Source organism: Drosophila novamexicana, unplaced genomic scaffold (genome assembly GCF_003285875.2).
Source record: "Drosophila novamexicana strain 15010-1031.04,08,12 unplaced genomic scaffold, DnovRS2.1 tig00001151-arrow-arrow-pilon, whole genome shotgun sequence".
Classification (NCBI taxonomy): domain Eukaryota; kingdom Metazoa; phylum Arthropoda; class Insecta; order Diptera; family Drosophilidae; genus Drosophila; species Drosophila novamexicana.
Window position 1 is genome coordinate 781,776 of NW_020824842.1, and position 27,227 is coordinate 809,002.

General features: G+C 47.3%; 3 protein-coding genes across 5 annotated transcripts; 1 reads left to right on the forward strand and 2 right to left on the reverse strand.

Moving 5' to 3' along the window:
* Window positions 1-932: 932 nt before the first annotated feature.
* Window positions 933-17,537, forward strand: LOC115766480 (CAD protein). Of its 2 annotated transcripts, XM_030710429.1 has the most exons (7): window positions 933-1,060; window positions 3,525-7,497; window positions 7,559-7,663; window positions 13,512-13,651; window positions 14,409-16,284; window positions 16,357-16,740; window positions 17,314-17,523. In XM_030710429.1, the coding sequence occupies exons 2-7, from the start codon at window positions 3,532-3,534 to the stop codon at window positions 17,521-17,523; spliced, it is 6,681 nt and encodes a 2,226-aa protein (XP_030566289.1). In that variant the 5' UTR covers window positions 933-1,060; window positions 3,525-3,531. The 2 variants fall into 2 exon arrangements, with proteins under 2 accessions (XP_030566289.1, XP_030566290.1); XM_030710430.1 differs by lacking the exon at window positions 933-1,060 and having other exon boundaries at window positions 3,532-7,497; window positions 17,314-17,537.
* Window positions 7,679-12,328, reverse strand: LOC115766481. The gene is made up of 2 exons (XM_030710431.1): window positions 11,669-12,328; window positions 7,679-10,857 (listed from the first exon to the last, which is right to left on the reverse strand). Exons 1-2 carry the CDS (start codon window positions 12,259-12,261, stop codon window positions 8,217-8,219), a joined length of 3,234 nt encoding a protein of 1,077 aa, XP_030566291.1. The 5' UTR covers window positions 12,262-12,328; the 3' UTR covers window positions 7,679-8,216.
* Window positions 17,538-17,645: 108 nt separating the features above from the next.
* On the reverse strand, window positions 17,646-24,690 carry LOC115766482. Of its 2 annotated transcripts, none has more exons than XM_030710433.1 (4): window positions 21,210-21,503; window positions 18,772-18,863; window positions 18,243-18,372; window positions 17,646-18,187 (listed from the first exon to the last, which is right to left on the reverse strand). In XM_030710433.1, the coding sequence occupies exons 2-4, from the start codon at window positions 18,839-18,841 to the stop codon at window positions 17,956-17,958; spliced, it is 432 nt and encodes a 143-aa protein (XP_030566293.1). In that variant the 5' UTR covers window positions 18,842-18,863; window positions 21,210-21,503; the 3' UTR covers window positions 17,646-17,955. The 2 variants fall into 2 exon arrangements, with proteins under 2 accessions (XP_030566293.1, XP_030566292.1); XM_030710432.1 differs by lacking the exon at window positions 21,210-21,503 and adding an exon at window positions 24,347-24,690 and having other exon boundaries at window positions 17,937-18,187.
* Between the last annotated feature and the right edge of the window lie 2,537 nt (window positions 24,691-27,227).

Sequence of the window (27,227 nt, forward strand, 5' to 3'; positions counted from 1 at the left end):
CAGTCTGGCCCGCTGTGCTGCGCTGCCAGCAGAGCGTTGCCACTGTTGCACGCTTGCTCTCATTTCGATAAATCGTTTACTTTTATAACTATGCTGGCGTTGCATACATATAATACTTATGCTTTAATTACGATCTTTGCAATATCATGTTTTTTCAATTTTAATCATGCAGCAAGACATCCGTTAAGCGAAATGCACTAGTAAGAATCCAAGCTGTATAAGTAATGTTTGGAATAACGGTGCGGCCAGTGTTGAAAAACGACTGTTTTGTTGAGGCGCAAATATGTAGGACATTTTTAAATGCAGTTTAGCAAGCGCCTGTTCGATTGTTTTTCTTAATTGGTTTGATATTTCGATAGTGATAAATACTCATTTAATGAAACAATAATTCATATTTCTTAAGAACTAAGAAACGCGAACTCAAACCCAACCTGAACATCAATTCTGTGCTTTAAAGTTAATCCTTTCAATAAAATGCAGTTATACCAGAGCTGGGCACTTATCGATATAACGATTGAGTATCAAAGGTATCGGAGAATTTATATGTAATCGACAACAACACAATTTGGATATTTAAGGAGCTTAGGACATCGCTGCTTTTTGATAAACTCTGCGCCTCATCTGGGCAAATCAATTAAAAACTAAAAGTTCAATGGATATATGTATGCAGGTAAATATTAAACTCTCATATTGCTCCTACTTAAGGCTATTGAAACGAAGATTTATGCCTATAACTATTGAGACGAGCATGCATGTGTGTATGCACATACATACATACATATGCACGCTTGAACATATGGCAGACTTTTTTTGTCTCTCTCTGACTGCTTGCTTAAAGCTTGGAATTGTCGAACCCAGCAAATTACTATCCGCCTGTTGTCGAGCGAGACTCTTAATCAGTCGCCTACTGCCGCCAAGCCAGTTGTATTCGTTTTAGTGTAGCGCGCATTGACACAAATAAACACGTGCACACGTGTTGTCTGCGAACGACAGAACCAATCCGCTAATTAACCGTTCAATTGTAATTATAGAAGTTCAGGCATTTGGCGAGGCGCAATATGTAAGTGAAGTGCAAAGTGAATGAAGATTGCTAAGTGAACTTTCGACAGTATCCGCTCGCTCACACGTGTATGTGGCTCTCTATTGTGTGTGTGTGTGTGTGTGTGTGTGTTGTGTGTGCGTGGATGTGTGTTTTTGTAAGCCAAACCGGTCTCAAGTTCAAGGAGAGCTGTTCACGTTTGTTTTCCAAACGGGAATGGCATTACATATGTATGTATGTATGCATGTATGTATATAAAGATGTACATATGCAAATGGGGTTTTAGAGCTCGAATCTATTGACGTTAGAGGCTTCATTTTGTAAAGGACTTACAATTCTTTGGCTATGACCCCCATGCCGACTCTCTTCCCTGCGGAATTCACCAACCAGAACCTCCAATCTTATCAGTGCATGCATGTATACGATAATATGCAATGTGGCCAGCATTATTGAATGCACGTTGTAAATGCCAGATAAGAGCGCCATGCGGTCCACGTTAATGGTATTGATAAAGCACTTAACAGTAAAGAATACCCTGTATTGTAATTTGAGCACAAGCTTTGTTACCCACAGCATGATAGCTTGGGATAGGTTCAAAATCGAATCGTTAGTATGTTTTCCATGAAGTCTCAAACAATTTACAGTTAATTTGGTCGGGGATTCTCATTGAATGCGGTTAAAAGGGGTATATTCTTATTGTGCAAATGTATGTAACAGGCAGGTGAAAACATCTCCAACCTTATAGAGCATATACATATACATATATTATTGGTCAGCATCAATAGCCGAGTCGAGCTGTCCGTCGATCTCAGTATCTATTAAAACAATCAGTTTGATATTTTGATTTTTCGATCATCGATAGCTTTTGTCCCGTTTTCAAGCAATCGATATAATATTGATATTGAAATTCGGTTTTTTGAGCAAATAAATATATCAATTGGAACTGGCCACCAATTTAAACCACAATTTTAATGATCTTGTCTTTTGATTAATATACGAATATGCTCCATCACAAAATTATATATTGCATAAAATTGCATCAAGAACGGTTAGGAAGCATGGAAGTTATTACAGAAATAGTAGCGACAGATAGCGCAAAGCTCGACAATTTCTGTGCACATGTGCACACATATAAGTAGAGGTGCAATTCCGTTTCGTGTGTGTGAAGTTATATAGTTTAGCTTTTTTTTTTCATAATAACTCAATTCATGGTTAGGCTGTGGGGCATGAGGCGATGGCAATTAGTTTGGTCGGTTGAAGGCAGTTGCGAGTTCGACACCTGCCGAAGGAACTAGCTTTTTGTTTTATTTATATTAATGCTCAGACAAAGGAGCTTAGCCTAACTGCATTGAGTGTTGGTCGAAGAAGATTCAGGGTATCCTCCAGTCGGGCACTCGCGACTTTTAAACACTTTTACTTGTTTTTACATACATTTGCATATAAGCAACTGGGCGACTTTAATCAGTTATCGTTAATCAAGCTAAATGAAACAGGTTAAAGTACATATATAAAAGTCAATGTAGCACTATGCCTCTGCCTGCATGCTTGCCCGTAAGAACGCGTCCAATTTAAAGACCTTTGGGGGCAGTGCGATAAAATTGTGGGTTTTCTCCATAAATTTCATTCAGGTTGGGTTGTCGTCTATTGTTGTGTTTTCCAAAGCTGTCAAATGTTAAAATTTGGCGCTTTAATCTATATCTTCCTTTCCCTTTTACTCGCTGGTCTTAAACAAATCGCCCTTCTATGCAGTTCTCAGGCAAGGCAGGCCTTATCAAAATCGCCCTTCTATGCAGTTCTCAGGCAAGGCATTCAAAAACTTGATATCATTCCGACGATTTTTGATTTGCCTTTCCATGGGCTCTAATGACATGAAGCTTTGAATTATTTGCTTAGTTCATAAAAATTGGACCCGACTTGTTCCCCCTTTGAATAATTTTGTTTATCTCATGCACTGGTGAGACTTACCCACGCCGAGAAGTAAACAAATATTTTGTTTTATTTGTTTTTTTTATAATTAACTTCATAGACAGCTGCTGTCAACCCATTATATATATAAGCATTCCGCATAATAATATACAAATAATAGTTCTCAGCTCAGACTCTGATGAAAGGAAATCTTTGCAATTGAAATGTGAGCTCCATTAGAAAAAGGAAACTCGGGCAAGAATTATAGTATGATAAAAACGAGAAGTTGATATTAAAGAAAAATAATCTATGAATCTATGAAATATCTATAATAATTTTGATAACTTAAGAAAGAAGGGCTTGCATAAGGCGCATGAAAAATATCAAAATATCTCAAAAATAGTTTTTCAATACCTCTGAGGGACGGGCTTACCCAATAGACTGATGGGTCTGTATACATAGCTTATATTTTTTTTTTTTGGAATTATGCCCTCCGATCTAACTAAACTTTAATTATAAATAAGAGCTTTGGATAATGCTGTGGTTAAATATAGTTTTTTTCATATTTTGCTTGATTCAGCTGCGAAATGAACGAAGCGAATTGTTATCTTGTGCTGGAGGATGGCACCATGATGCCGGGCTGGGCATTCGGCGCTAAGAGCACGCCCACAAGCGGGGAGGTGGTGTTCCAAACGGGCATGGTCGGCTACACGGAGGCCTTGACGGATCGCTCGTACAGTGCGCAGATTCTGGTCCTGACCTATCCGCTAATTGGCAACTATGGAGTGCCGGATGTCAACGAACTGGACGAGTTTGGACTGCCGGAGCACTTTGAGTGGCTGCAGGGCGCCGTCCAGGTGGCCGGCCTGGTGGTGGGCGAGATTTGCGACACGCCCTCGCATTGGCGTTCACAGCGCACGCTGTCCCAGTGGCTGGCGGAGCACAAGGTGCCTGGCATCAGCGGCATCGATACGCGCGCCCTGACCAAGAAGCTGCGCGAGCAGGGCAGCCTGCTGGGACGCATTGTCTATGAAAAGCCGGGCAAGCAGCTGGCCCCGTTCGAGGATCCCAACGAGCGCAATCTGGCCAAGGAGTGCGCCGTCAAGGAGCCGCTGCTGTACAAGTCGCCGCAGAATAGTGGACCACGCATTGCCATCATGGATTGCGGTCTGAAACTGAATCAGCTGCGCTGTTTGGTGCAGCGCGGCGCGTCCGTGCAGCTGCTGCCCTGGAGCGCAGAGCTGAAGGAGGATCAGTACGATGCGCTGTTCCTATCGAATGGACCGGGCGATCCGGCCAGCTGCCAACCGATTGTGGAGCAAGTGAAGCGCGTTCTGCAGGCTGGCAACAAGCCCATCTTTGGCATCTGCCTGGGCCATCAGCTGCTGGCCACGGCCATCGGCTGCGACACCTACAAGATGAAGTACGGCAATCGTGGCCACAATTTACCCTGCCTGCATCGCGCCACTGGGCGCTGTCTGCTCACCTCGCAGAATCACGGTTATGCCGTCGATCTGGCCAAGTTGCCCGCCGACTGGGAGGAGCTGTTTGTCAATGCCAACGATGGCACCAACGAGGGCATTGTGCACCGCACCAAGCCCTACTTCTCGGTTCAGTTCCATCCGGAGCATCATGCCGGTCCCAAGGACACCGAGTTCCTCTTCGATGTTTTTCTCGAAGCCATAAGCCAGCCGCAAATAGGCGTGCCCAATCTAATCTCACGTCGGCTGCGCGTCACCCAGCCCGAGGCGCTGCCGCGACCTCGCAAGGTGCTCATATTGGGCTCCGGCGGCCTGTCAATTGGCCAGGCCGGCGAATTCGACTATTCCGGCTCGCAGGCCATCAAGGCCATGCGCGAGTCAAATATACAAACGGTGCTGATCAATCCCAACATTGCCACCGTCCAGACGTCCAAGGGCATGGCGGACAAGTGCTATTTCCTGCCCCTGACGCCCGACTATGTCGAGCAGGTCATCAAATCGGAGCGGCCCAACGGCGTCCTGCTCACCTTTGGCGGCCAGACGGCCCTCAACTGCGGCGTCGAACTGGAGCGTGCCGGTGTCTTTGCCAAGTACAATGTACGCATCCTGGGCACGCCCATACAATCGATCATCGAGACGGAGGATCGCAAGCTGTTCGCCCAGCGTGTCAATGAGATTGGCGAACGCGTGGCGCCATCCGAGGCGGTGTATACCGTGGCCGAGGCCCTAGATGCAGCCGGCCGTTTAGGTTATCCAGTGATGGCACGTGCCGCCTTCTCGTTGGGCGGCCTGGGCTCCGGGTTTGCCAACAACGAGCAGGAGCTGAGGACGCTCGCCCAGCAGGCGCTCGCCCATTCCAATCAGCTAATTGTGGACAAGTCGCTTAAGGGCTGGAAAGAGGTGGAGTACGAGGTGGTGCGCGATGCCTACGACAATTGCATCACGGTCTGCAACATGGAGAATTTCGATCCGCTGGGCATACACACGGGCGAGAGCATTGTGGTCGCGCCCTCGCAAACCCTCTCCGATCGCGAATACCAAATGCTGCGCAGCACCGCACTCAAGGTAATCCGGCACTTCGGCGTCGTCGGCGAGTGCAACATTCAGTATGCGCTTTGCCCGCACTCGGAGCAGTACTACATCATCGAGGTGAACGCCAGGCTGTCGCGCAGCTCGGCGCTGGCCAGCAAGGCGACCGGCTACCCGCTGGCATATGTCGCCGCCAAGCTGTCGCTGGGCGAGCCGCTGCCGGAGATCCGCAACTCGGTGACGGGCAATACGACGGCCTGCTTTGAGCCCAGCCTGGACTACTGTGTGGTGAAGATACCACGCTGGGATTTGGCCAAATTCGTGCGCGTCAGCAAGCACATTGGCAGCTCCATGAAGAGCGTCGGCGAGGTGATGGCCATTGGACGCAGCTTCGAGGAGGCATTCCAGAAGGCATTGCGCATGGTTGACGGCGATGTCCAGGGCTTCGATCCGTATCTGGCGCCGGTCGAAAAGGAGCAGCTATCGGAGCCGACAGATCGTCGTCCCTTTGTGCTGGCCGCTGCCCTCCGTGCGGGCATGTGCATCGAGGAGCTGCACGAGCTGACCAAAATCGATCGCTGGTTCCTGCACAAGCTGCAGCACATCATCCAGTTCTATGGCCAGCTGGAGTCGGCTGGCAGTCAGCTGACGCCGGCCCTGCTGCTCAGCGCCAAGCGCTTGGGCTTCGCAGACAAGCAGATCGCCATGGCCACCAAGAGCACGGAACTGGCCGTGCGCCAGCAGCGCCACGAGCACAACATTCGCCCCTACGTCAAGCAGATTGACACCGTGGCGGGCGAATGGCCCGCCAGCACCAATTACCTATACAACACGTACAATGCATCCGAGCATGATGTCCTCTTTCCCGGTGGCCATACGATTGTCGTCGGCTCGGGTGTCTATCGCATTGGCTCCTCCGTGGAGTTCGATTGGTGCGCCGTCGGTTGCCTGCGGGAGCTGCGCAATCTGAAGAAGTCGACCATCATGATTAACTACAATCCGGAAACGGTGTCCACCGATTACGACATGTGCGATCGCTTGTACTTTGAGGAGATTAGCTTCGAGGTCGTCATGGATATCTACGAGACGGAGCGCTCCGATGGCATCATACTCTCGATGGGCGGCCAGTTACCGAACAATATTGCCATGGATCTGCATAGGCAGCAGGCCAAGGTGCTTGGCACCTCGCCCGAGTCGATTGACTGTGCCGAGAATCGTTTCAAGTTCTCGCGCATGCTGGACAGAAAGGGCATCTTGCAGCCGCTGTGGAAGGAGCTGACCAATCTTCAGTCAGCCGTTGAGTTCTGTCAGGAGGTGGGCTATCCGTGCCTGGTGCGACCCTCCTATGTGCTCTCGGGTGCGGCCATGAATGTGGCCTACTCAGATCAGGATCTGGAGACGTATCTGAATGCCGCTTCGACGGTGAGTCGCGAGCATCCTGTGGTCATATCCAAGTTCTTGACCGAAGCCAAGGAAATCGACGTGGACGCCGTTGCAGCCGATGGCCAAATCTTGTGCATGGCCGTCTCCGAGCATGTGGAGAACGCGGGCGTTCATTCGGGCGACGCGACGCTGGTCACGCCGCCGCAGGACTTGAATGCCGAGACCCTGGAGGCCATCAAGCGCATCACACGCGACCTGGCCAGCGTCCTGGATGTCACCGGACCCTTCAACATGCAGCTCATTGCCAAAAACAACGAGCTAAAGGTCATCGAATGCAATGTCCGTGTCTCGCGCTCCTTTCCCTTCGTATCCAAAACACTCGACCATGATTTTGTTGCCACGGCCACACGCGCCATTGTTGGCATGGACGTGGAGCCCATCGATGTGCTTCACGGCGTCGGCAAGGTGGGCGTCAAGGTGCCACAGTTCAGTTTCTCGCGCCTCGCCGGCGCCGACGTCCAGCTGGGCGTCGAGATGGCTTCCACCGGCGAGGTGGCCTGCTTTGGCGACAATCGCTACGAGGCCTACCTAAAAGCGATGATGTCCACCGGCTTCCAGATACCCAAAAATGCCATTCTGCTATCCATTGGCAGCTTCAAGGTGCGTAGACCTTTCACATATAGAATTCCCACATGTAATTCTCTGTTTCTCTTGCCCACAGCACAAAATGGAGCTGCTTTCCTCCATTCGAGATCTGGCCAAAATGGGCTACAAGCTGTACGCCTCGATGGGCACCGGTGACTTCTACGCGGAGCACGGCGTTGACGTGAGTAGAAGTGCCTCCTATTCAAGTCATATCATATAGTTGTCCGATTGAATGCCACCCAAACATATGCTTTGGGGGAACTTTATCTGCGACTCTCTCTCGAAGAAGAAGAGCGCGCAAGTGGAAGAACCAGAAGGTTAGACACAATCTGCGATTGCTAAAATTTATTATAGATGTTTTATTTTTTTTATTTAATGATATAATGAGAAGTCGCAATCAGGGAATTCGGTGCCCAAATTGAAAATAGGTCAGAAGAAACTCAATAATTATTGCCTATGGGTATGCCCAGGCAAAGCCGGGTAATGCCCACCAGTGTATTACAAAAAAAACTTGCTTATCATTTAACAAAGAGCTTTAAAGACAATCGCAATAAGTTGGTTGCGTTTCGCTCGGTTTTCATTTTACAATTAGTCTCGAGTTATCAAGATGGGCAGCAGACCGAACAGAAGCCAATCGGGCGTACTTGAGGGCCATTCCGATAATCTCATAGAATGATGTATATATAGATAACGCCTCTGGGGAGTATTCGGGCTGTCGGGGGGAATAGCAGCTGCTAATTGAAAGCGCTCTTCAGCTTTTGTGTATTCCGCTTGAGCATGTCACGTAGCTCGTCGCGCTTCGCTTCCGGCGCCAATGTTTGCATCAGCTGCTCCGTCTTGGTGCTTATGGCTTGCAGTGCTCCAGGATCCACTTGAAGTCGCTGCAGCAGCGGGCCCAACATGCTGCCCTCCATGGAGCTGGCTGGCACAGCGGCTTCTAGCTTTGGCTCGGGCTCTGGTTCTGGCGCCGGCTCGCGCTCCGTCTTCAGCTGGGGCTCTGGCTGGCTGGCTTCCAGGATGATGTCGTCGTCGTGCTTATTGAACTTGGGCGGCGCGGATGGTGGCGCGCGCGGTGTGCCTGGTGGCGAGGGTGGCTGTAGCGGCAGCAGTTCGCCCGAGTGCATCTGCACGACATGCTCCACAAACTTAAGAGACTTGCGGCGCATGGGACTGGAGCTGCAGCTGGCGGCGGGGCTGCCGCGGCTAGTGCTGGCGCTGGTGCTGGCCCGCTCGATGCTGCTCGCCGCCTGGCACAGTGCGTCCGTATAGTGCTGGGCATACTGGGAGCAGCCCAGCTGCTGGTAGAGCCGGCAAAGGCGCTGCGCCTGCTCCAAATAGAGCTGGGCGTGCTGTGCATTGCGAAACTCCGTCGCCTTGGCCAGCATGGCCAGCATGTGATCCAGCAGCAGCTCCAGCAGATTGGTGCGCCGCAGGATCTCAAAGCCGTCGTTGAGCTGAGGTGTTGTCGTTGTTGTTGTCGTTGTCGTTGTTTTTGTTGCAGCTGCACCTGTGGCGGATGTGTTGCTGGATGTGTGGGATGCCTGCGATGTGCGGGGCATCAGCAGCGGCAAGTCCAGCGTCAGGGACTCGCCGGAGTCGCGTCGCTGCTCGGCCAGCTTCAGCTGCTGGGCCCGCAGCATTTGCGTCTTGCGGCGCAGCTTGCCGCGCGTGCGCTCCTGATGCTGACGCATGCCCAGCAGACCCTGTGCATCACTGGGCTCCAGCTCTGGCGGCTGCTGTTCCCGCTGCGGTTCCCGCTGCTGTACCGTTGCGGGCAGCGTGTTCCGCGCAAACTTGGCCCAGCCGCGCAGCTGCAGATAGTCCTGGGCCAGCAGATTGTCGAGCAGCCGGCGATAGTTGAGCTTGGGATAGAAGTCATCGGCATGCTGGAGATTGCGCAGCGCCTGGAGCACATGCATGAGCGGCTGCTCGGCTATGCCCGCCATGATGGCGCGCAGCTCCATGAGCGCGTCCTCCGCCACATGCTCGAAGAGATTGCGACGCTCGATGAAATAGTCGCTCAGCTGCTTCTTGGCCAGGCAATCGGCAAAGGTGCGCACGAAGCGCACCAGCCTCTCGCCCAGAAACTCCTCCGGCCAGTCGTTGCTGTGTCGCTCGCATTGCCAGAACAGATGCGTCCGCAGCTGCTCCATGATGTGGCCCATGGCCTGGCATTTCTCGTTGACGAACGTCCGCACCAGGGCCTTCATCAGCAGCAGGATCTTCAGCTGCATGCGCGTCAGCTGACGCTCGAGGAACTGTTCCGCCTGCGGGAATACAATGCGCCACTCCAGCTCCCGGAAGGGATTGCGCGCCCGCTTCGGCGCATAGCCCACGGGCACCACATGGAAGCCAAACGATTGAATACGCTTGCGCATCAACGTAGTCGGCCATTGGAACTTCTCGCCCGTGTGCAGATTGGTCAGCTGCGGGCGTGCGCGCAGATTGAACTCAAAGGCGCAGTCCGGCCAGCTGTGCGGCACATGGATGGCGGGCACCAGCTCCTCCGTGGCCGTATAGATGCTGCAGCCACGATAGCTGCCAGCCGACAGCTGCGACTGGCTGATGCCCAGCTCTCGAGCCAGCTGCTGGCGCAGCAGCTCGGCAAAGTAGTTCATAAACTGCTGGGAGCTGAGATAGCATTGCTGGAGGAGATCGCGCCGGCGCTGTTGCTCCACGCGACACTGGCGTAACACCTGTACCGTCTCGTAGCCGGAGCGGCTGCTCTCCTGCCACTGCTGCAGATCTTGATGCGCGTCATCCTCTTCGTCGTCGCTGCTGCTGCTTGCATTGGAGTCCACCTCGTCGTCGTCGCTCTGCTCCAGCCAGGCTGGCAGGCAGCTGATCAGCCGGCAAACACACGCCTCGGGCAGCACATTGCGCTGCAGTGGCTCCTCGCACCTGAGCTTCAGCTCAGACATTGGTCGCTGTGTATTCAGGCGCGCTATGTACACATGATCGTAGTCGCCCTCGCACCAGCTGCCTCTGCCAGAGAACGACCCCGAACTCGAGCTGGAGCCAGGACCGATAGTGCTGTAGCCGGAGCTGCTGTAGGCGGCATCGATGTCGCCCTCGTCGCTGCTCGGGCTGCTGCCCGAGCTGCACTGCATGGGCATCGGCTCGCGCAGCTTGAGACGCACGTAGCCCATCCAGCGGCTCTGCTCCAGCAGCTGGACATACTGCGAGCGACAGGGCGTCGTGTTGTAGTAGTCCGTCTCCAACAGCACCTTGCAGAGCGCCGCTATGGAGTCATAGTTAGCGTCATTGGCCCTGGCGATATCCACATTCTCGAACACCACGTAGGTTAGCGTCTTCTGCAACGGCTGCGGCTGTGCCGGAACATGGCCTGAGCCCGACTGGCGATGTGGGCCATCTCTGTGCACAAAAAGGAGAATCGATTAGGCAAGGTTATCCGACTAGCTGTTGGCATTAAATGTTAGTTAGTCATATAAAATATGGGATGGGAGCAACCTTAGCAACCGTTTGACCCGAGGGTTCAAGTTCACCCGACTAGGAGCTTGCCCTGGGTGGCTTGGCTAGGTTTTGGTTGCCCTAGATTGACTAGATAGAGCTGTCCACACTGTCCAGTTCTTCAAGCACGCGACAGACACCCAGAAGATGTTGGACGCCTTCTGTCTGCATCCTTTATCGCAACAGCTGTGACAGAATTGGGTCGAGGCTGAGAGCTTGCGTCCTTGCTCCGTCAGTGACCCGTTAGGACTCCTGTCGTCAGTCTCATTCCGTTCTTGTTGAAGTGTCTTGTGTCTTGACCAGATTGCTAGCCAGATTTGTAAGCAAAAGGAACGCTTTACACTCACGTGTTGAAATTACCCTTGGAATATCCTGTTCAAGGAGGAGTGGGTATCTCAACAGTTTATACGTGGAGTCGGGTGAATACACAGATTCGTTGAGCCGGCAAATCTGTTCATTCGGACGGAGGCGAGCTTTGCGTATCCTGGTGGGTTACTGGGCGAACCAGTTGCGAATAGGAGGCAGATCCTGCAACCGGCAGGAGTTCCTTAGGCAGTGAATACACGACAACAGATAGCTTGCTCTTCTGTCCTAACTATAAATATTGTTGGCACGAATCTATGTCCGGTTAACTCGAGCTCAGCAAATGTTAATTACTCAAGAACTTCAGGGGAAGATATTGGACTAATGTAGGCTCCTAGTATTCGAAACTTACGTGGGCTTGAAGAGCAGCCGCTTGGCAACGGCCACATCGATGGCGCTGGCATGGATCAGACTGTGCTCGTTGAGGGTCTGGCCGCAGGCGCGCTGCCTGGCCTGCAGCTGCTCGTCGATGGCGGCCAGCTCGTTCTCGTAATGGCCAAAGAACTGGATGCCCAGCAGCAGTTGGTTGAGCAGGAACGTGTGCAGCTGCCGCTCCAGCTGATGTCGCGTCTTCTCCTCGATAACGCGCTGGTGCTCCTCCCGCTGCCCCTCCAGCGTCCGGGCGTAGAGCGCACTCACACATTCGGTGGCGCTGCTGCCGTTACTGCCCCCGAGCAGCCGCAGCTGTGGCGCCAGATTGGGGCTGCCACGAATGCTGCCGCTGCCGTTGCCACGCAAGCTGCGCCGCAGGCTGTTGCTGTTGGCGCCGCGCTGATGGCGCCGCTTGCGGGCGTTGCGCTTCTGCAGCTTGGCCAGCTGGCGCTGGCGCTTCTCCTCCTGGCGGCGACGCTGCTGCACACGGGGCGGCGCCTCCGCCGCTTGCAGCTGCTGCAGCGGACTGGGCAACGCATTGCCGTCTGGCGCCTTGGACCAGGTACAGCCCATGGATCGGCTGGGTGTCTATGTGTCTGTGTGTATGTGTGTCCAGCTGGGGATTCGACTTGAGGATAACAAACGCAGCGCAGCGCTTGCAGCTGTGGCTCCTTTCTTACTGATACCGATCACGCTGATCAAATGCCATTTTCTTGCCAATCTCGTTGTCGTCGCTGTCGCTCTTGATGTTGCTGTTGCCTAGATAAGATCGCCGTCAAGACCAATACCAACAATGGCACCTATTGGCGACAAGTGCCGATTCCTCCTACACTTCCGGCCGGCCAAGTGGGGAGGCCTTGTTATCAGCCTTTCTGGCATGTAAACACGACAACAGCAACAAAAGTCCCACGATGACTGCGCGCACAGTGGAGCAAACTGACAAAATGAGATGCAAAAAAAATACATCTATATCCATGGGATATACTTGTTATACTTGGATATACTTAATCTTAATTGTCTTTAGATTATGCATATAATTTAAAGACCTGCTGAAATTCCTCTTCAGCTAAATCCCAACGCAAATTTAAATATTCCAGAAAAAAACACTATCAATACGGGGGGCTTTCTTTTCGTTTTTTTCTGTCACAGTTACGTGTGTTTTTCCAAGACTAATGAGCTGCATTTGAGTGTTATTAATGCAAAATACGAATCTGTTATCTAAAAGCATACATTAAAATACATTAAAATATGATTTAAGATCGGAAATGTCGAAACCCACGCTATCTAATTTACAATCTTGTTTGCCGTCAGCATTATTAAAAATGGAATGTGTAACTGAAGAGAATTTTAAAAATAGAACAGTCAGCTTTGAGCAAAACTCTAACGGGCTATTGCTAGTTGTTATCGATATCGATATATATCGACAAAGTAATATTGACATTTAAAGCTCCCATGCAAAAACGGGTAAGGGTTCATTAATTTGGCTCACTCAAAATAAAAACAGGACCGAAATGCTGAGCATTTTGTATAATCGATAATTGATCGATTGTAGATAATCGATAATTTATCGATGCGTTATTTTGTCTGAGGGTGCCACTGTGCCACTTTTCGCTTGTAATGTTTTATTGTTACAAATGCTATTCGCATTGGTATTATTATTGTCCATGTACAAGTGAATTATTATGTAGGTCTATAAAGAGCAATATCTTTATGTGGCCTAGGCAAACATTTGCCAATGAATGGTGGTAAATTTGGCCTTGGGACTCGGTCTGCATGCTTCATACAAATGCTAAGCAATGCCCCATTTCTTCTTTCGATTGCAGGTGGAGTCCGTACAGTGGACATTCGATAAGACAACACCCGATGATATCAATGGAGAGCTGCGACATTTGGCCGAGTTTCTGGCCAACAAGCAATTCGATCTGGTCATCAATTTACCCATGCGTGGTGGCGGAATCCGCAGGTAAGTCATGTTTACCTCTTCAATTGATCGGGAAATGTGAGCTAGATCAACATGGATAGCCCCTAATTCTTAAACTTAAACTTAAATAAGAATCCCCCAAGCTCATTCATATGTGAACCCTTCATATGAGTACTCATAACTAAGTATGCTGTTATTTATGTCTATCTTCGAACCCATTGAGTACTCATCATGTTATCTATGCATATATGTATAGCTTGTTTTTGTCATCTCCGTATTCATTTAGTATTTATATTCTCGATCAGCATGACGAGCTGAGTCGTTAGTTGGGATGGGCTCTCATGTAATATATGCGTATTATAATAGGTTTATTTTATTGTAAATTTTTCTTTATTTTCATAAACTTCGCCCTGCTATGCGATTTTCATGAATTTAAGTAATCTTACACGTATGTATTTAAGTTATACTTCTCTATTAAAGTGTTGTTAAATCTTTTCTCTTCTCGCCAAGTTGTTATATTCTTCATTTAACTCGCTTTCTCTCTCATTTTATTTAACCCATTCTCGCTTGCTTTAAATCTCTCCGCCTCAATCACTGGTTTTCTCTCTCATTTCTTATATTATACTCGCCAATTCTCGATTACTCGCTTTCTGCCCGCTTAAACAAAGCCTTTCTATGCGATTCTCATGAATTCATGTAATGCTTCGTCTTTTTGTTGTTGTTTTTTTTTTTAAAGTTGTGTGTGCAAGTGAATTATAGATATTTATAAGACTGTTAATTGACTTTGAATCGAACCCAGGGTCTCATCATTCATGACGCATGGCTATCGGACACGTCGCCTGGCGGTCGACTATTCAATACCGCTGGTGACGGACGTCAAGTGCACCAAGCTGCTGGTGGAATCGATGCGTGTGACTGGCCGCAATCCGGGCATGAAGACGCACACCGACTGCATGACGTCGCGTCGCATTGTTAAGCTGCCGGGCTTCATAGACGTGCATGTGCATCTGCGGGAGCCGGGCGCCACCCATAAGGAGGACTTCGCCAGCGGCACCGCAGCCGCCCTAGCCGGCGGCGTCACAATGGTCTGTGCCATGCCCAACACGAATCCGGCAATTGTGGATCGCGAGACGTTCAATCAATTCCGCGAGCTGGCCCGAGCCGGGGCCCGCTGCGACTATGCGCTATATGTGGGCGCCTCGGACACCAACTGGGAGCATGCCCATGAGCTGGCCACGCAGGCGTGCGGCCTAAAGATGTACCTCAACGATACGTACGGCACGCTGAGGCTCAGCGACATGGCCGCCTGGCAGCGTCACCTGTCGCGCTGGCCCAAGCGGGCGCCCATCGTTTGTCATGCGGAGCGGCAGAGCATGGCGGCCGTTATGCTGCTGGCCCATCTGCTGGAGCGGCCGATCCACATTTGCCATGTGGCGCGCAAGGAGGAGATTCAGCTGATACGTGCCGCCAAGGAGAAGGGCATGAAGGTTACCTGCGAGGTGTGTCCGCATCATCTGTTCCTCAGCACGCGCGATCTGGAGCGCCTGGGCGCCGGCATGGCGGAGGTGCGACCGCTGCTGTGCTCGCCCGAGGATCAGGAAGCGCTCTGGGAGCACATGGAGTACATTGATGTGTTTGCCACAGATCATGCACCGCACACGCTCGCTGAGAAGCAATCGGAGCGGCCGCCGCCCGGTTTCCCCGGCCTGGAGACCATATTGCCGCTGCTGCTGCAGGCCGTGCACGAGGGTCGCATCACCCTGGAGGATATTAAGCGCAAGTTTCATCGCAATCCGCGCAATATTTTCAATTTGCCCGAGCAGCCGCAGACATACGTGGAGATTGATCTGGACGAGGAGTGGACCATCAGCAACAACGAACTAAAGACCAAAGCCCGCTGGACGCCCTTCCACGGCACCAAGGTGAAGGGTCGCGTCCATCGAGTCGTGCTGCGCGGCGAGGTCGCCTACATTGATGGCCAAGTGCTGGTCCAGCCCGGCTATGGCCAGAATGTGCGCTCCAAGCTGCCGCTGCCGCAAAAGTCCGAGGCCGAAGGCAGCGACCTGCCCAGCGATACCGATGTCAACGACACCTTCTCCCGTCTATTGACCGAAGGCACCGGCACAGCAACTGGCACCGGCGCCACGGGTTCACGTGCCACCAGCGTGCATTTCGTGGACGAAGCCGGCGCAAGTACATCGCCGGCGGCGGGCAGCATCTTGCGTCCGGTGTCGCCGGCGCCACGACTGCGTCTCGACTCGTCCAGCAATGCCACGCTGAAGGAGTACCTGCAGAAGAACTCGCTGCTGCCCACGCCTAATCCGGTGGCACACTGCTTGGTCGGCAAGCATGTCCTATCCGTGGACACCTTCGACAAGGAGCGGCTGAACGACATATTTAACTTGGCGCAGCTGCTGAAATCGCGCGTGACCAAAGACCGGCCCGTTGACGACTTGCTGCGCGGCAAAATCATGGCCAGCATCTTTTACGAGGTGAGCACACGCACCCAGTGCAGCTTCAGTGCGGCAATGCAGCGCCTGGGCGGACATGTCATCAACATGGATCAGGTCACCTCGTCGGTGAAGAAGGGCGAAACACTCGAGGACAGCATCAAGGTGATGGCCAGCTATGCGGATGTCCTGGTGCTCCGTCATCCCGAGCCGGGCGCCGTTGCGGTAAGTACATACTGTCACCATTACCATATTCGAAATGTGTCCACCTCATCCGGAATCCCTCTACATTCACAGCGCGCCGCTTCGTTTTCGCGCAAGCCGCTGATCAATGCCGGCGACGGGGTCGGTGAGCATCCCACGCAGGCGCTGCTGGATGTCTTCACCATACGTGAGGAAATCGGTACCGTCAACGGTCTAACAATCACCATGGTTGGCGACCTCAAGAACGGACGCACTGTCCACTCGCTGGCACGTCTGCTCACCCTCTACAATATCACGCTGCAGTACGTGGCCCCGCCAGGCCTCGGCATGCCCGAGCCCATTATGCGCTATCTGCAGCAACGCGGCGTCACGCAGCTAACGTTCGACAGCATAGAGCAGGCGCTGCCCACCACCGATGTGCTCTACATGACACGCATCCAGCGCGAACGCTTCAAGAGCGAGGAGGAATACCAGCGCGTATGTGACAATCATGTGCATTTATATAACCCGTACCTGATCCAAATGGGTAGCATGGTCTTCAAAATACTAGTTGGAGAAGCCTGAGACAATCCCCTAGAGATGAGGTCGAGATCCGCCTGTCCGTCTGTCGCCGATTTCAAATTAATTAATATTAATCAGGGGTAACAGCCGAGTGTGTGTCCGTCTGTTTCTTTAAAGAAGACCTTTTTTCGATTCACGAGTTTTCCATTCTCCTCGCGTCTAAGCGAAGTATTATACACATCGGAATAATATAGCATATAGCTACATAAGCAGAATCGGTGTGGAAAACTTTTCTGTTTGTCAAGAAATCTTTAAAAATTTCTCACCAATTAAGATCTGCAGTATTCTCCTAACATATCTACAAAACCGTAACATGTCTGTCTGCTATATCATATGTCTAAGCCACATTCATAGAAGGACATTTATTGTATGAAGCTTCCCGGCTGGATTTAGGATATTAACCAGTTGGACACTCCCGACTGGAGCGCTTGTTATTTGTTTCTGAAGCAATTGGAACTCAGGATTTGTGCCACCTTTATTTTTTTGCAGTGCTGCGGCCACTTTATTGTCACGCCCAAAATGATGACACGGGCAAATAAGCGTACCATTGTGCTGCATCCGCTGCCGCGCGTCGAGGAGATTAGCCGCGACTTTGACTCGGATCCTCGTGCGGCCTACTTCCGACAGGCTGAGTACGGCATGTACATTCGCATGGCGCTGCTGGCCATGGTCGTTGGCTGTCGCAGCACGGCGCTCTGAACTTTTTGACAGTTTCAATAAAACTGCATTTTTTTTTCTATTTTTGTACTTTTTATTAGCTTATAAGCATAAATACAAGCGGCAGAACCAGTTGTTGCCTTAAACACAAATAGTTTTGTTTGATTTTATTTTGATTCAAATAATAACGGACCAAGAGGCAGCTAATTGGGTTGCTGTCTTGGCTAGTTACCGATAAGTTAGCTATCGATAACATTGGAGCGTTGTTCAACACGCACAATATTCGAAAAAAAGTGTGGCAGCTGCGCAATCATTTCAAATTATAACAAACAATCATAGAATCATATTAATATATTACACAACGGGGGTAAGAACAAAAAAAAATGGATTCCATATGTAGTATAATTGGCTTAAAATTCTATTCGTCAGTCTTTTATGTTCACAAACATCACGTGCTTTCCCAGCGCTATTTGGTTAATAGCGCTCGACAACAATCTCTGTGGGCCATTGATTAGCGTTATCCTTATCCTTATGCTTATACTTAGCATCGACATTTAGGGTCAAGGTGCTCTCCGCAAAGGCGGCATTCAGATGCCCGGCCAGTTGTGGCTGTGATCTGTCCACGCTGGTCATTGCCACGGCCATGGCACTGGCACTGGCCAACGACTTGGTCTGTAGCTGCTTGTTGCTCCTCTGGTTGCAGCAGCTGGAAACCAAAACAGATGGAGTCACTGGGCATCGATGGGTGGGATTACACTTACGTTTTACGTTTGCGACAGGCCACCATAGAAACGAGCACGGCCAGTATAATGATGGCCGCCAATAGGCCCGATAAACCTGCCACCATGGTCATCATGCCGTGCGGTTCCCCATCGGAGGTTACTTTAGTAACTGGCAAGATGCATAGAGAGCGGACAAGAGAGAGAGAGAGAGAGAGAGAGAGAGAGAATGAGTGTGTGTGAGAGGTTAGTGTTCCAGTTTTGCAAGTGCCTTGCTGTCTGCCAGTTACGGACTGGCTTCGGCTGCGGCTCCGGCTACGGCCCGAATCGTAATGCATTCGACTCAGAGTCTGTGTCTCAGGGTCAAATCGTTGTGTGAACTTCAACTTGCTGATAATCGGTGATTGGCTGAATGCCGGCATTTGAGCTAATGCACACGTTTGTTTACCTTTACGCAATTGGCAATGACAATGGGCGAGGCAACGCCCACACAAACGCACTTCCCGTATTGACCGTATTGCCCGTATTGCCCGTTGACTTTCTAAGCCGGAAGCCTAGACTTGACACTTACTTGAATCTTCGACAACAAAGCGCTTGCTGTTGGGTAACGCCGAAGCCTGGACATAGGTATCCGCCTCCATTTGAGAATTCAGCTGATGCGATCTGTCAAGAAAGCGAAAAGAAAAAAAGAAAAAAAAACATAAATGGCCATGAAACACCTGTCCAAATATTGGCCAAAACTGGCTGGCTGCAGCAGGCAGACAAATGCTCAGCATATCCACAAAAACTATAACAACAATAACAAGCATAATAATAACAGTTTTTCTCTCTAGTCGATTGAGTTTTAGCCCAGTTGCAGCAACCGCTGGCCACGGCCACGCTCGACTTCATCCGATTGTTGTTGCCCAATCTCTGGGCCTCCACGCCCTCCCTCTCTAATTGTGGGCCAGCTTCGGCTTCGGCTTCGGCTTTGGTTTCGGCCTGTGCTAATTAATTGATTAGCTCAGTGCGTTAATCTGGCCTTATCACCATATAACAACAACAACAACAACACGTTGACAAGTTTCGGTTTCAGTTTCAGTTTCGTTTTTCAAGTTTTTTTTATTGCTGTCGCTGTCGCTGATTTAGTCGACATTAATTAATTTGATTTAATTGTTAAGTGTTTGTTCTTAATCGCACACACACAAAAAGTCAAAAATAAATAAATCAAATAAGCCCGAGAAAGTGTCGTCTCGTTTTTGTCTGGCTACAGCAAAGACGGCCAACACTATGCTACAGCGAAAGACTTTTATCTGTGGCTGGCAGCTAACAAAAAAAAAAAAAAAAAAAAAAAAAACCCATTAAATGTCAACTAATGGAAGTGTGTTGTGGCCAATGGAAACATACTGTTCGCACAGTCCTTGCCAAAAGTAAAACCCCGCTTCTGTGCCTTTAAATTGAAATGCGTGCAGAGCTTTTGCCTTAGCAATAAATAATATAACAATTGATTTATGGCGAAGCTCAATTGTTAGTTAATTCAAATGATCTCGTGAGCATATTTAAATACAGATTACTCAATAGCAATAATTGAAAAATTTGCATAGAAATAGGCGACTTATACTAATCTAATATATATGTATGTACATATATATCTCACGTGACTTTGGCAATTATTGGCCCAACCAGTTTGATATATCTTTAATGGCTGCATGGAAAGAGGAAGAAGAGTTCGGGAAAAGCGAAATTCGACTCAAATATGCATGTACGTATGTATGTATGTGTAGGCAGCAAAGTGTCAATGGACGCAGAGCAGAGAGTTGTACTCACACATGCACACATGCATACATATACATATATGTATGTATAGCCTATATCTATGCATGCATGCTTGTAGAATAGGCAAATGGGCAAATGTTGATGCGGAACGAAAAGAGGAACTTCTCAAGATCATGAGCAGAATGTTAACTCTCCTCTCAGCCCGTGTTGATCTGTGTTGTGTTTTATGGCCTGTGCTTGATTTGCATTTCAATAAAATAACTATCGAAATCTTTAATAGTACACACATACATACATATGTATGTACCGACATAGTGCCCATTGGGTTTATTGTGATATAAGGGAATTACATACATGTGCATGTGCCTAGCGTATGTCCAAGCTAATCGCAGATCCGCCTGCGAATGAAAAGGCGTGTGGGCAGGCGGATAGCGGGAGGAATGGCGGGGGGGGGGGGGGGGGGGGGGGGGGGGAGGGGGTGCACATGGTTGCATGTCGTTGCCATCGGGGGGAAATTGTTGGAGAAATGCGAGCACGAGTTTGAGATTATTATTATTATTAATATTATTATAATTGTTTGCCTCTTTTTTTTTTTTTTGTTTGTTTGCATTTATAGTTAAATTTTAATCAGTTGTGCTTGCGGCGATTTGCAAGTTAATTGCACAATTTAATAGTTATAAATAACAGAACGGGATTGGGAGTGGAAATGGAAATGGAAGTGCTGTGGCAGCATTATCTAGTCACATGTCCGACACATATACTAGTACATATACTAAGAACAAATGCCATATAAATATGCTAAAATTACTAAATTGCCCGACAAATTACGGCTAATCCAATAAAAGATGTGACAGCCACACCGAATCATATAACAGACACGTATCCTGGTCGTTATGCCCTATTGCACTATTATTCGGATTATCTTCTTGCGAAATTCAATTTAGTCGCAATTTGAATAATCGCTTTGATAGTATGTGCTATAATCAGAATTTGATTTATTTCTTCCGCAACTCCTCCAAATTGAATGTCATACAAATGACGTGCAAAATTCTTGAAATCTTGAAAATTCCAGCTGCTGAACTACTTTCACATAGCTTATTGGCCAGAAGTGCCAGGTAATTGAGAGCAAAATGTGGCCCGAACGCACTTGACCAAATAAGCACACTCAAAAAAACAAAAAAACAAAAAAAGGTGGAAAGATTGAAAAAGAAAATAACAGACAGCACTCAAGTCCTTTTTTAGATCGGTACTCACAGGCACAAATTGTTCGGTTTCCGAAAAGGTTTGATCTTGTTTGTTTTGGGATCTTTCGAAATCGAAACCGAAACCGTGAACTGACGTCGACAACGCTCAGCGTACGACTAATGCGGGCTACGTAAAGCCAAAACGTAACTTTCGATTGCGCCAAAAGCGAGCGGCGACGGCGGCGGCGGCGGCGACAGCGGCGTCGACGTTGCAGCAAACAACAGTCGCGGCTCGTTCAACGGAATCGGAATTGAAATTGTATTCGGAATTGGAACCGGAGGCTGTTAAGCAGCTCCGACTGTGAGTCGGCTTTTTTTTTTTTTTCGGTACGGACTCTCAAACTTGACTTTGCAGCGATTTTGTTTAAATGAGCTTAAATCGAATTAAACTGTCACGAACGCAGTGAAATTGGAGCTGGCGCACGAGTAGGAAAGCGATGCGAAAGCTCAATGCCAAGCCGCGAGTCTGGTGCACAGCCTTTATAATGCAGCCAAGCGCTCATCACAATAGATCTTCCACACTTGCTCACACCTACATACCTACAAGCATGCATACATGCATACATGCATACATGCATACATGCATACATACATATGTACATGCATACGCATTACTCATACGTCCCGGTGTGCGCAATGACGTTGATTGTAACAAGAGTTTTCGATTTCCAGTCAACTGATAAGACCAACATTGTAAAAGAATTGCCAATACATGACTGGCTGTCTGTCTGTCTGTCTGTTTGTTAACATTGACTCGGAGATTCCGACATGCCCATCTTCAAACCCATTTCCGTATCCATCTCCGCCTTAGCGTCTGTGTGTCATGAGGCGTTCAAACACATGCTTCGGGCTCTATGCTAATTTCCCCCCACTAATTGCCGTGCGGCTGAATCACCTGGCAACTGTTGAGGCTGGGCTACCTAATCTTTCGATTCTAATCGAACCATTGGCCGGCTGAGTTCTCAACTGTTTTGCTGCCAAGAACGCAAATGTTTGCAAAGACTGGCAGTAGTTAAAGTGACGTCAGAAAACAAACCTTACCCCTTTTAAATAGACCAAAGTACCGTTAATCGATTTGAAGACATGTTTGCGTAATTGCTGAGCAAGCAATGACAAAAAACGTATCCATGCGAAATCTTGCGACAGATCGTTCCTATGGCAGCTCTATTACAAAGGAGTCCGATCCGGCCGTAGGTCCTATATTTATGAGGTCTGAAGACGTCTCCGCGCCCATATAGTATACGTACGTACACATGCACGATCCGTATCAACAGCCGTTTTGTATTGTTATAGTTTTTGTTGTCTTCCCATAGATAACCTTAAATGAGACTTCTACTTTAAGGTTCCAAGACAGACAACAGCAATTAGCGCTTATTACGCCTTGGCATATGGCTAAGCTTCTGTTCAGTCCAGTTGCAATAATCTGTAGAATTTATTTTCGCAAAGTGAAAAACCTTTTTGCTACCCAAGTGAAACCAACTTTAAAAAGTAACTGAATTGTTTATTAAAGGTAGTTGTTTTTGTTTGCAAGTGTGAATATATGGTTAGCTCGTTCTGTCCCTTTATAAAGGGCACTTATAGATGAACAACAAATGTTTACGGTTCCATTCGCTTAAACAATGCAAGTGCGACATAAGTTTCTTGATGGCATCGGGCTTGCATTTCAAAGTAAACGCAAATGTCAATTAAAATGGCACTCATCGTGCTTTGTGATAGCTGTTTGTTTATTTCGAATGCTGGATTGCATAACTCCACATTGGAAATTTACGACTGAAAGTGAATCTATTCAGGAAGATAAATAATGTCTAATTTATCCACATGTCATATTACGTCTGATAATAAGCTTAACACTTAGTTGCTTGTCTCAGTAAGTGTGATGATGGATTTGAACTTTTTTTATACCCTGAACCCATTAAAAGTGGGTATAAGGGTATATTGTATTTGTGCGAAAGCCAAATGTGTGTAACAGGCAGAAGGAAGCATCTCCGACCCCATAAAGTATATATATTCTTGATCAGCATCAATAGCCGACTCGATCTAGCCATGTCCGTCTATCTGTCCGTCCGTCCGTATGTATGAACGCAAGGATCTCAGAACCTATAAGAGCTAGAGACTTGAAATTTTAGATGTAGCTGCTCCTAGTTCCCGCGCAGATCGAGTTTGTTTCCGATAATCGATAACTTACTCCGTTTCCAAGCAATCGATAAAAATCGATATCGATATCCTGTTTTTTGGGCAATTTTGGAAAATAATTAGAGCTAGAGTCACCAAACTTGACATATAGCTTCTAAAATAGAATATATATGCATTTGATGTTGGAAGAAGAGGGTTCAGGGTATCCCCTAGTCAGGAGCTCCCGACTAGAACTTCTTACTTGTTTATATATATATATATATATATTTTTTTTTTTTGTAAAGTAATTAATTGCTTTTTATGTAAAATCTTTGAAACTCGATTTTAATATTGAAATCTTCCCTGCGTATATATTGACTCAATTTTATTAACTTATAGTTGAATTACATTTTTTGTTTGCCCATGTTTGCAAAGTTACACGTGCATATAATTGTGCACCTCTATATTTTTTTTAAATTTTATTTTGCCGCAGGGCTAATCAAATTCTCGTGTTGTTTATTTTGATGTATACATATGTGTATAAATATATGTACACATGGATAATTGTTTTTTTCGTATGCCAATTTTACTGCCCTTCAGTGCTTCAAATTTGTAGAAAACCACATTTTTAAATATAGCCCTACTCTGCGGTTCTCATAAATCGAATTAGCTCTTATCTCTGCGTGTAAATATTTGTTAGAAATGAAGCTGGCCATCGAATCAACCTTATGTGAATCTGTGTATGTATTGTTATTTGTGTGTATGTATGCAATACAATCTATGACGTCTGTTGCCAAAGCTAAATTCGTTTATACCCTATGTGTATACTGAAAAACTCATACGCTGTTCGCGCAAATGCGTAATACCCGGCACAAAGATCTGTTTTTCCACGGATTGAAAATCTTTAAAAGCATTTCTGCCATATGGTAGGCCATATATGCACAAGCACATATATATTATCATATATTTTTATTTTTATTTTTGTTTTTATCGACTTCTAGTTTGATTCATTAAATATTCAGGCTGAATACAAACCCTTTTAGGAACATTTTGGTTCAGCTTGCATTTGTGTTTCGGCTCTGGTAAATGTTTATATTTGTGAAAAGTTATTTTCAGTTGCGTTTGCACGGATTGCACTTGCTTTTGCTTTCGTTGGCCCAAAATAGCCAACAACAAATTTGTCACACTGTAAGCGAGTCGCACTTGTAATTTGAATTGATATGTTCACGGCACAGTGTGTCAACGTCTTTCGTCTCTCGTCTCTCGTCTCTCGTCTCTCTGCTGTTAATGTGTGTGTTTTGTTATTCTGTTTCTGTTTTTTTAAATAATGACACAGCAATTCAGAAAATATGTTCAATACATTTTTTAAGACGAAATGTAAAACACATCGGAGTTGTCGGCAGTCGAACACTGAAAACGGCCTCTCGGTCTCGAAGGCATCGGCCCCAATGGCCAGGCCGAAAAAAACAAAAAACAACAAAAATACGCAAAAAAAAAAAAATAAAAATAAAAACAAATCACCAAAATTTCGGACAGACGAATTTGTATTTGTTTGTTGTTTTTATTGAGCTTTTCTGTTGTCTCGAAATAAATGTACGAGTATATCGTACATTTAGTGCATAGTATAGATTTGTATTTAAGTGTCTGAATCGTCTCTTGTTGTTTATCTGGTGACGTTCGAAGAGAAACGCAAATAATTCAACAACAAATAAGAAGTGCTAAATATTTCAGATTCTTTTGTTTCATTTTTGAACCTTCAAAGACAATTTTCATGGTTTTTTGCTTCGAAACTGCGCTAATTGATTGATATTTAGCATTATTATTTATTTTTATTTCTTGCCTTTTTTTTATACCCTGAACCCATTAAAAATGGGTATAAGGGTATATTGTATTTGTGCAAAATCCGAATGTATGTAACAGGCAGAAGGAAGCATCTCCGACCCCATAAAGTATATATATTCTTGATCAGCATCAATAGCCGACTCGATCTAGCCATGTCCGTCTGTCTGTCCGTCCGTCCGTCCGCCCGTATATATAAGAGCTACAGACTTTTAGATGTAGCTGCTCCTAGGTCCCGCGCAGATCGAGTTTGTTTCCGATAATCGATAACTTACTCCGTTTCCAAGCAATCGATAAAAATCGATATCGATATCCTGTTTTTTGGGCAATTTTGGTAAATAAAAAGAGCTAGAGTGACATATAGCTTCTAAAAAAGAATATATATATGCATTTGATGTTGGAAGAAGAGGGTTCAGGGTATCCCCTAGTCGGGAGCTCCCGACTAGAACCTCTTACTTGTTTTTCTTTTCGATTAAGCGAAAAATGTTGTGGCAGACTTTTCGCTGTAAATAACTGAATTCAATGGCGACAAATATGTCGTAAATTGTTTACTATCTCATTGCTGTTCATCTTCAGCACGGCACGCTTAGCTACAAAATAGTTGAGTTCATTTGTTGTTGTTTTAATTGTAAGAATAATTATTTAGATTTTACAGCTGAGTGCGTTGCGTGTGGCTGCCAAAAAGGCGGTCGACTTAAAGCTATCGATATTAACGATTGCCGGCCAGGATGGAGGTTGTTATCGAAGTGGCAATTAATCGATAACTGCGCCTTACTTCCGCATTGCTGTAAGCCCAGCAGCTGCGCATGCGTCGCAGTTGCACGTGCGAAAATCGTGACGGAATTGGCAATTCGCCAATTGCCAGCAATAGATAACTATGGGAGTCAACAAAACTGTGTGCATGCCTATGTGTGTACGTGTGTGCGATGTATGTATGTATGTACATGTGCATATATGTTAGTGTGTGTATGCACATATGGAAATGCAACGGTTTCAATTGTTTCAACATTCTGAAGCGTCACTGCCGCTGCGCTTAGCCACATTTAGCTGACGTTGACGTCAACGGCCGGCTATTGTGTAGCCGGCGCAGCAGCAGCAGCGGCAGCATCAGCGACAACAATAATTGATTTTGATAACAGCTTAGTTAATTTCACTGTCAAAAAGCTTGCTCCGACCCCCCCTCCCATTCGCCTGCCAGTCCCGTTCAGTCATTCAGTCGCAAAGCCTGTTGCCCACTCCCACTAAATTCAAATTGCCGTTGCGGCTGATAAATTACACTAATCGTTGCGCTGTGCTGCGACGCCAGCGGCGACATCGACTTATTTTTTTTTTTTTTTTTTTTTTGTTTTGCATTGTTTGCGTGTTTTGCTTAGTCTTCGTTATCGACTCCGTCTCTACTTTTCTCGCTCGCGCTAAGCACGACTTGAAAGCCCGCTAAACAGGAAAGGAAAACGAAGCTTAAGTGCCGTTATTGAAATTCGACCGCTTTTATGCATGTACATATATGTACAGACATACATGCACAGAAAGTAAATTGCATACTTAGTATACATATATAATACATTTCAATTTATTTGTTTGTGACTGCAGAAGTTGACAAGTTGTTATTCGGCCTCGTCTGTAATTTTCCAAACAACATTTGACAAACACACTCGTACGAAACGGCAAAGGCGTCGAATATATACCGTGTCTGTGAAAAGTTATCGCACGCATCTAAAGTGTCAGCGAATGCAATTATCGATAACAAAAAATGTATTAACATATTTTGAAATTCCTTTTTTGAAAATGTCGAAAATGTTAAACGCTCTGCATATTCAGTAAGCGCAGATACACTTTTATAAGCTTCGTTTTTTGTCCAAAAAGATATTTGCATATACTCCCAAAAAGTATGCTATCTTCTACAAGCTGTACCTCAACGATGCAGCGAAGAAGTGGAAAGACTCTATACGCATCCACACATATGTTAATTGATATTTGGCCCTAGCCAAAGGGGAGACGACTGGCTTTAGCCTGTAAGATTCTAGAAAACACCCCTCCACCCGTTCTATATTGCACGATTCGCCAGGATTTGTTGGGT

Excerpts from the sequence above, each read along its gene's own strand:
- LOC115766480 (XM_030710429.1), top strand. The coding sequence starts at position 3,532 with ATGAACGAAGCGAATTGTTATCTTGTGCTGGAGGATGGCACCATGATG. Across the intron at positions 7,498-7,558 it reads TATCCATTGGCAGCTTCAAG|CACAAAATGGAGCTGCTTTC; the intron begins GTGCGTAGACCT and ends TCTTGCCCACAG. Across the intron at positions 16,285-16,356 it reads CCGAGCCGGGCGCCGTTGCG|CGCGCCGCTTCGTTTTCGCG; the intron begins GTAAGTACATAC and ends CTACATTCACAG.
- LOC115766481 (XM_030710431.1), bottom strand. The coding sequence starts at position 12,261 with ATGGGCTGTACCTGGTCCAAGGCGCCAGACGGCAATGCGTTGCCCAGT. Across the intron at positions 10,858-11,668 it reads CGGCTGCTCTTCAAGCCCAC|AGATGGCCCACATCGCCAGT; the intron begins GTAAGTTTCGAA and ends TTTTGTGCACAG.
- LOC115766482 (XM_030710432.1), bottom strand. Across the intron at positions 18,373-18,771 it reads CTTTGTTGTCGAAGATTCAA|TTACTAAAGTAACCTCCGAT; the intron begins GTAAGTGTCAAG and ends GCATCTTGCCAG. Across the intron at positions 18,188-18,242 it reads GCCTGTCGCAAACGTAAAAC|CTGCTGCAACCAGAGGAGCA; the intron begins GTAAGTGTAATC and ends TTTGGTTTCCAG.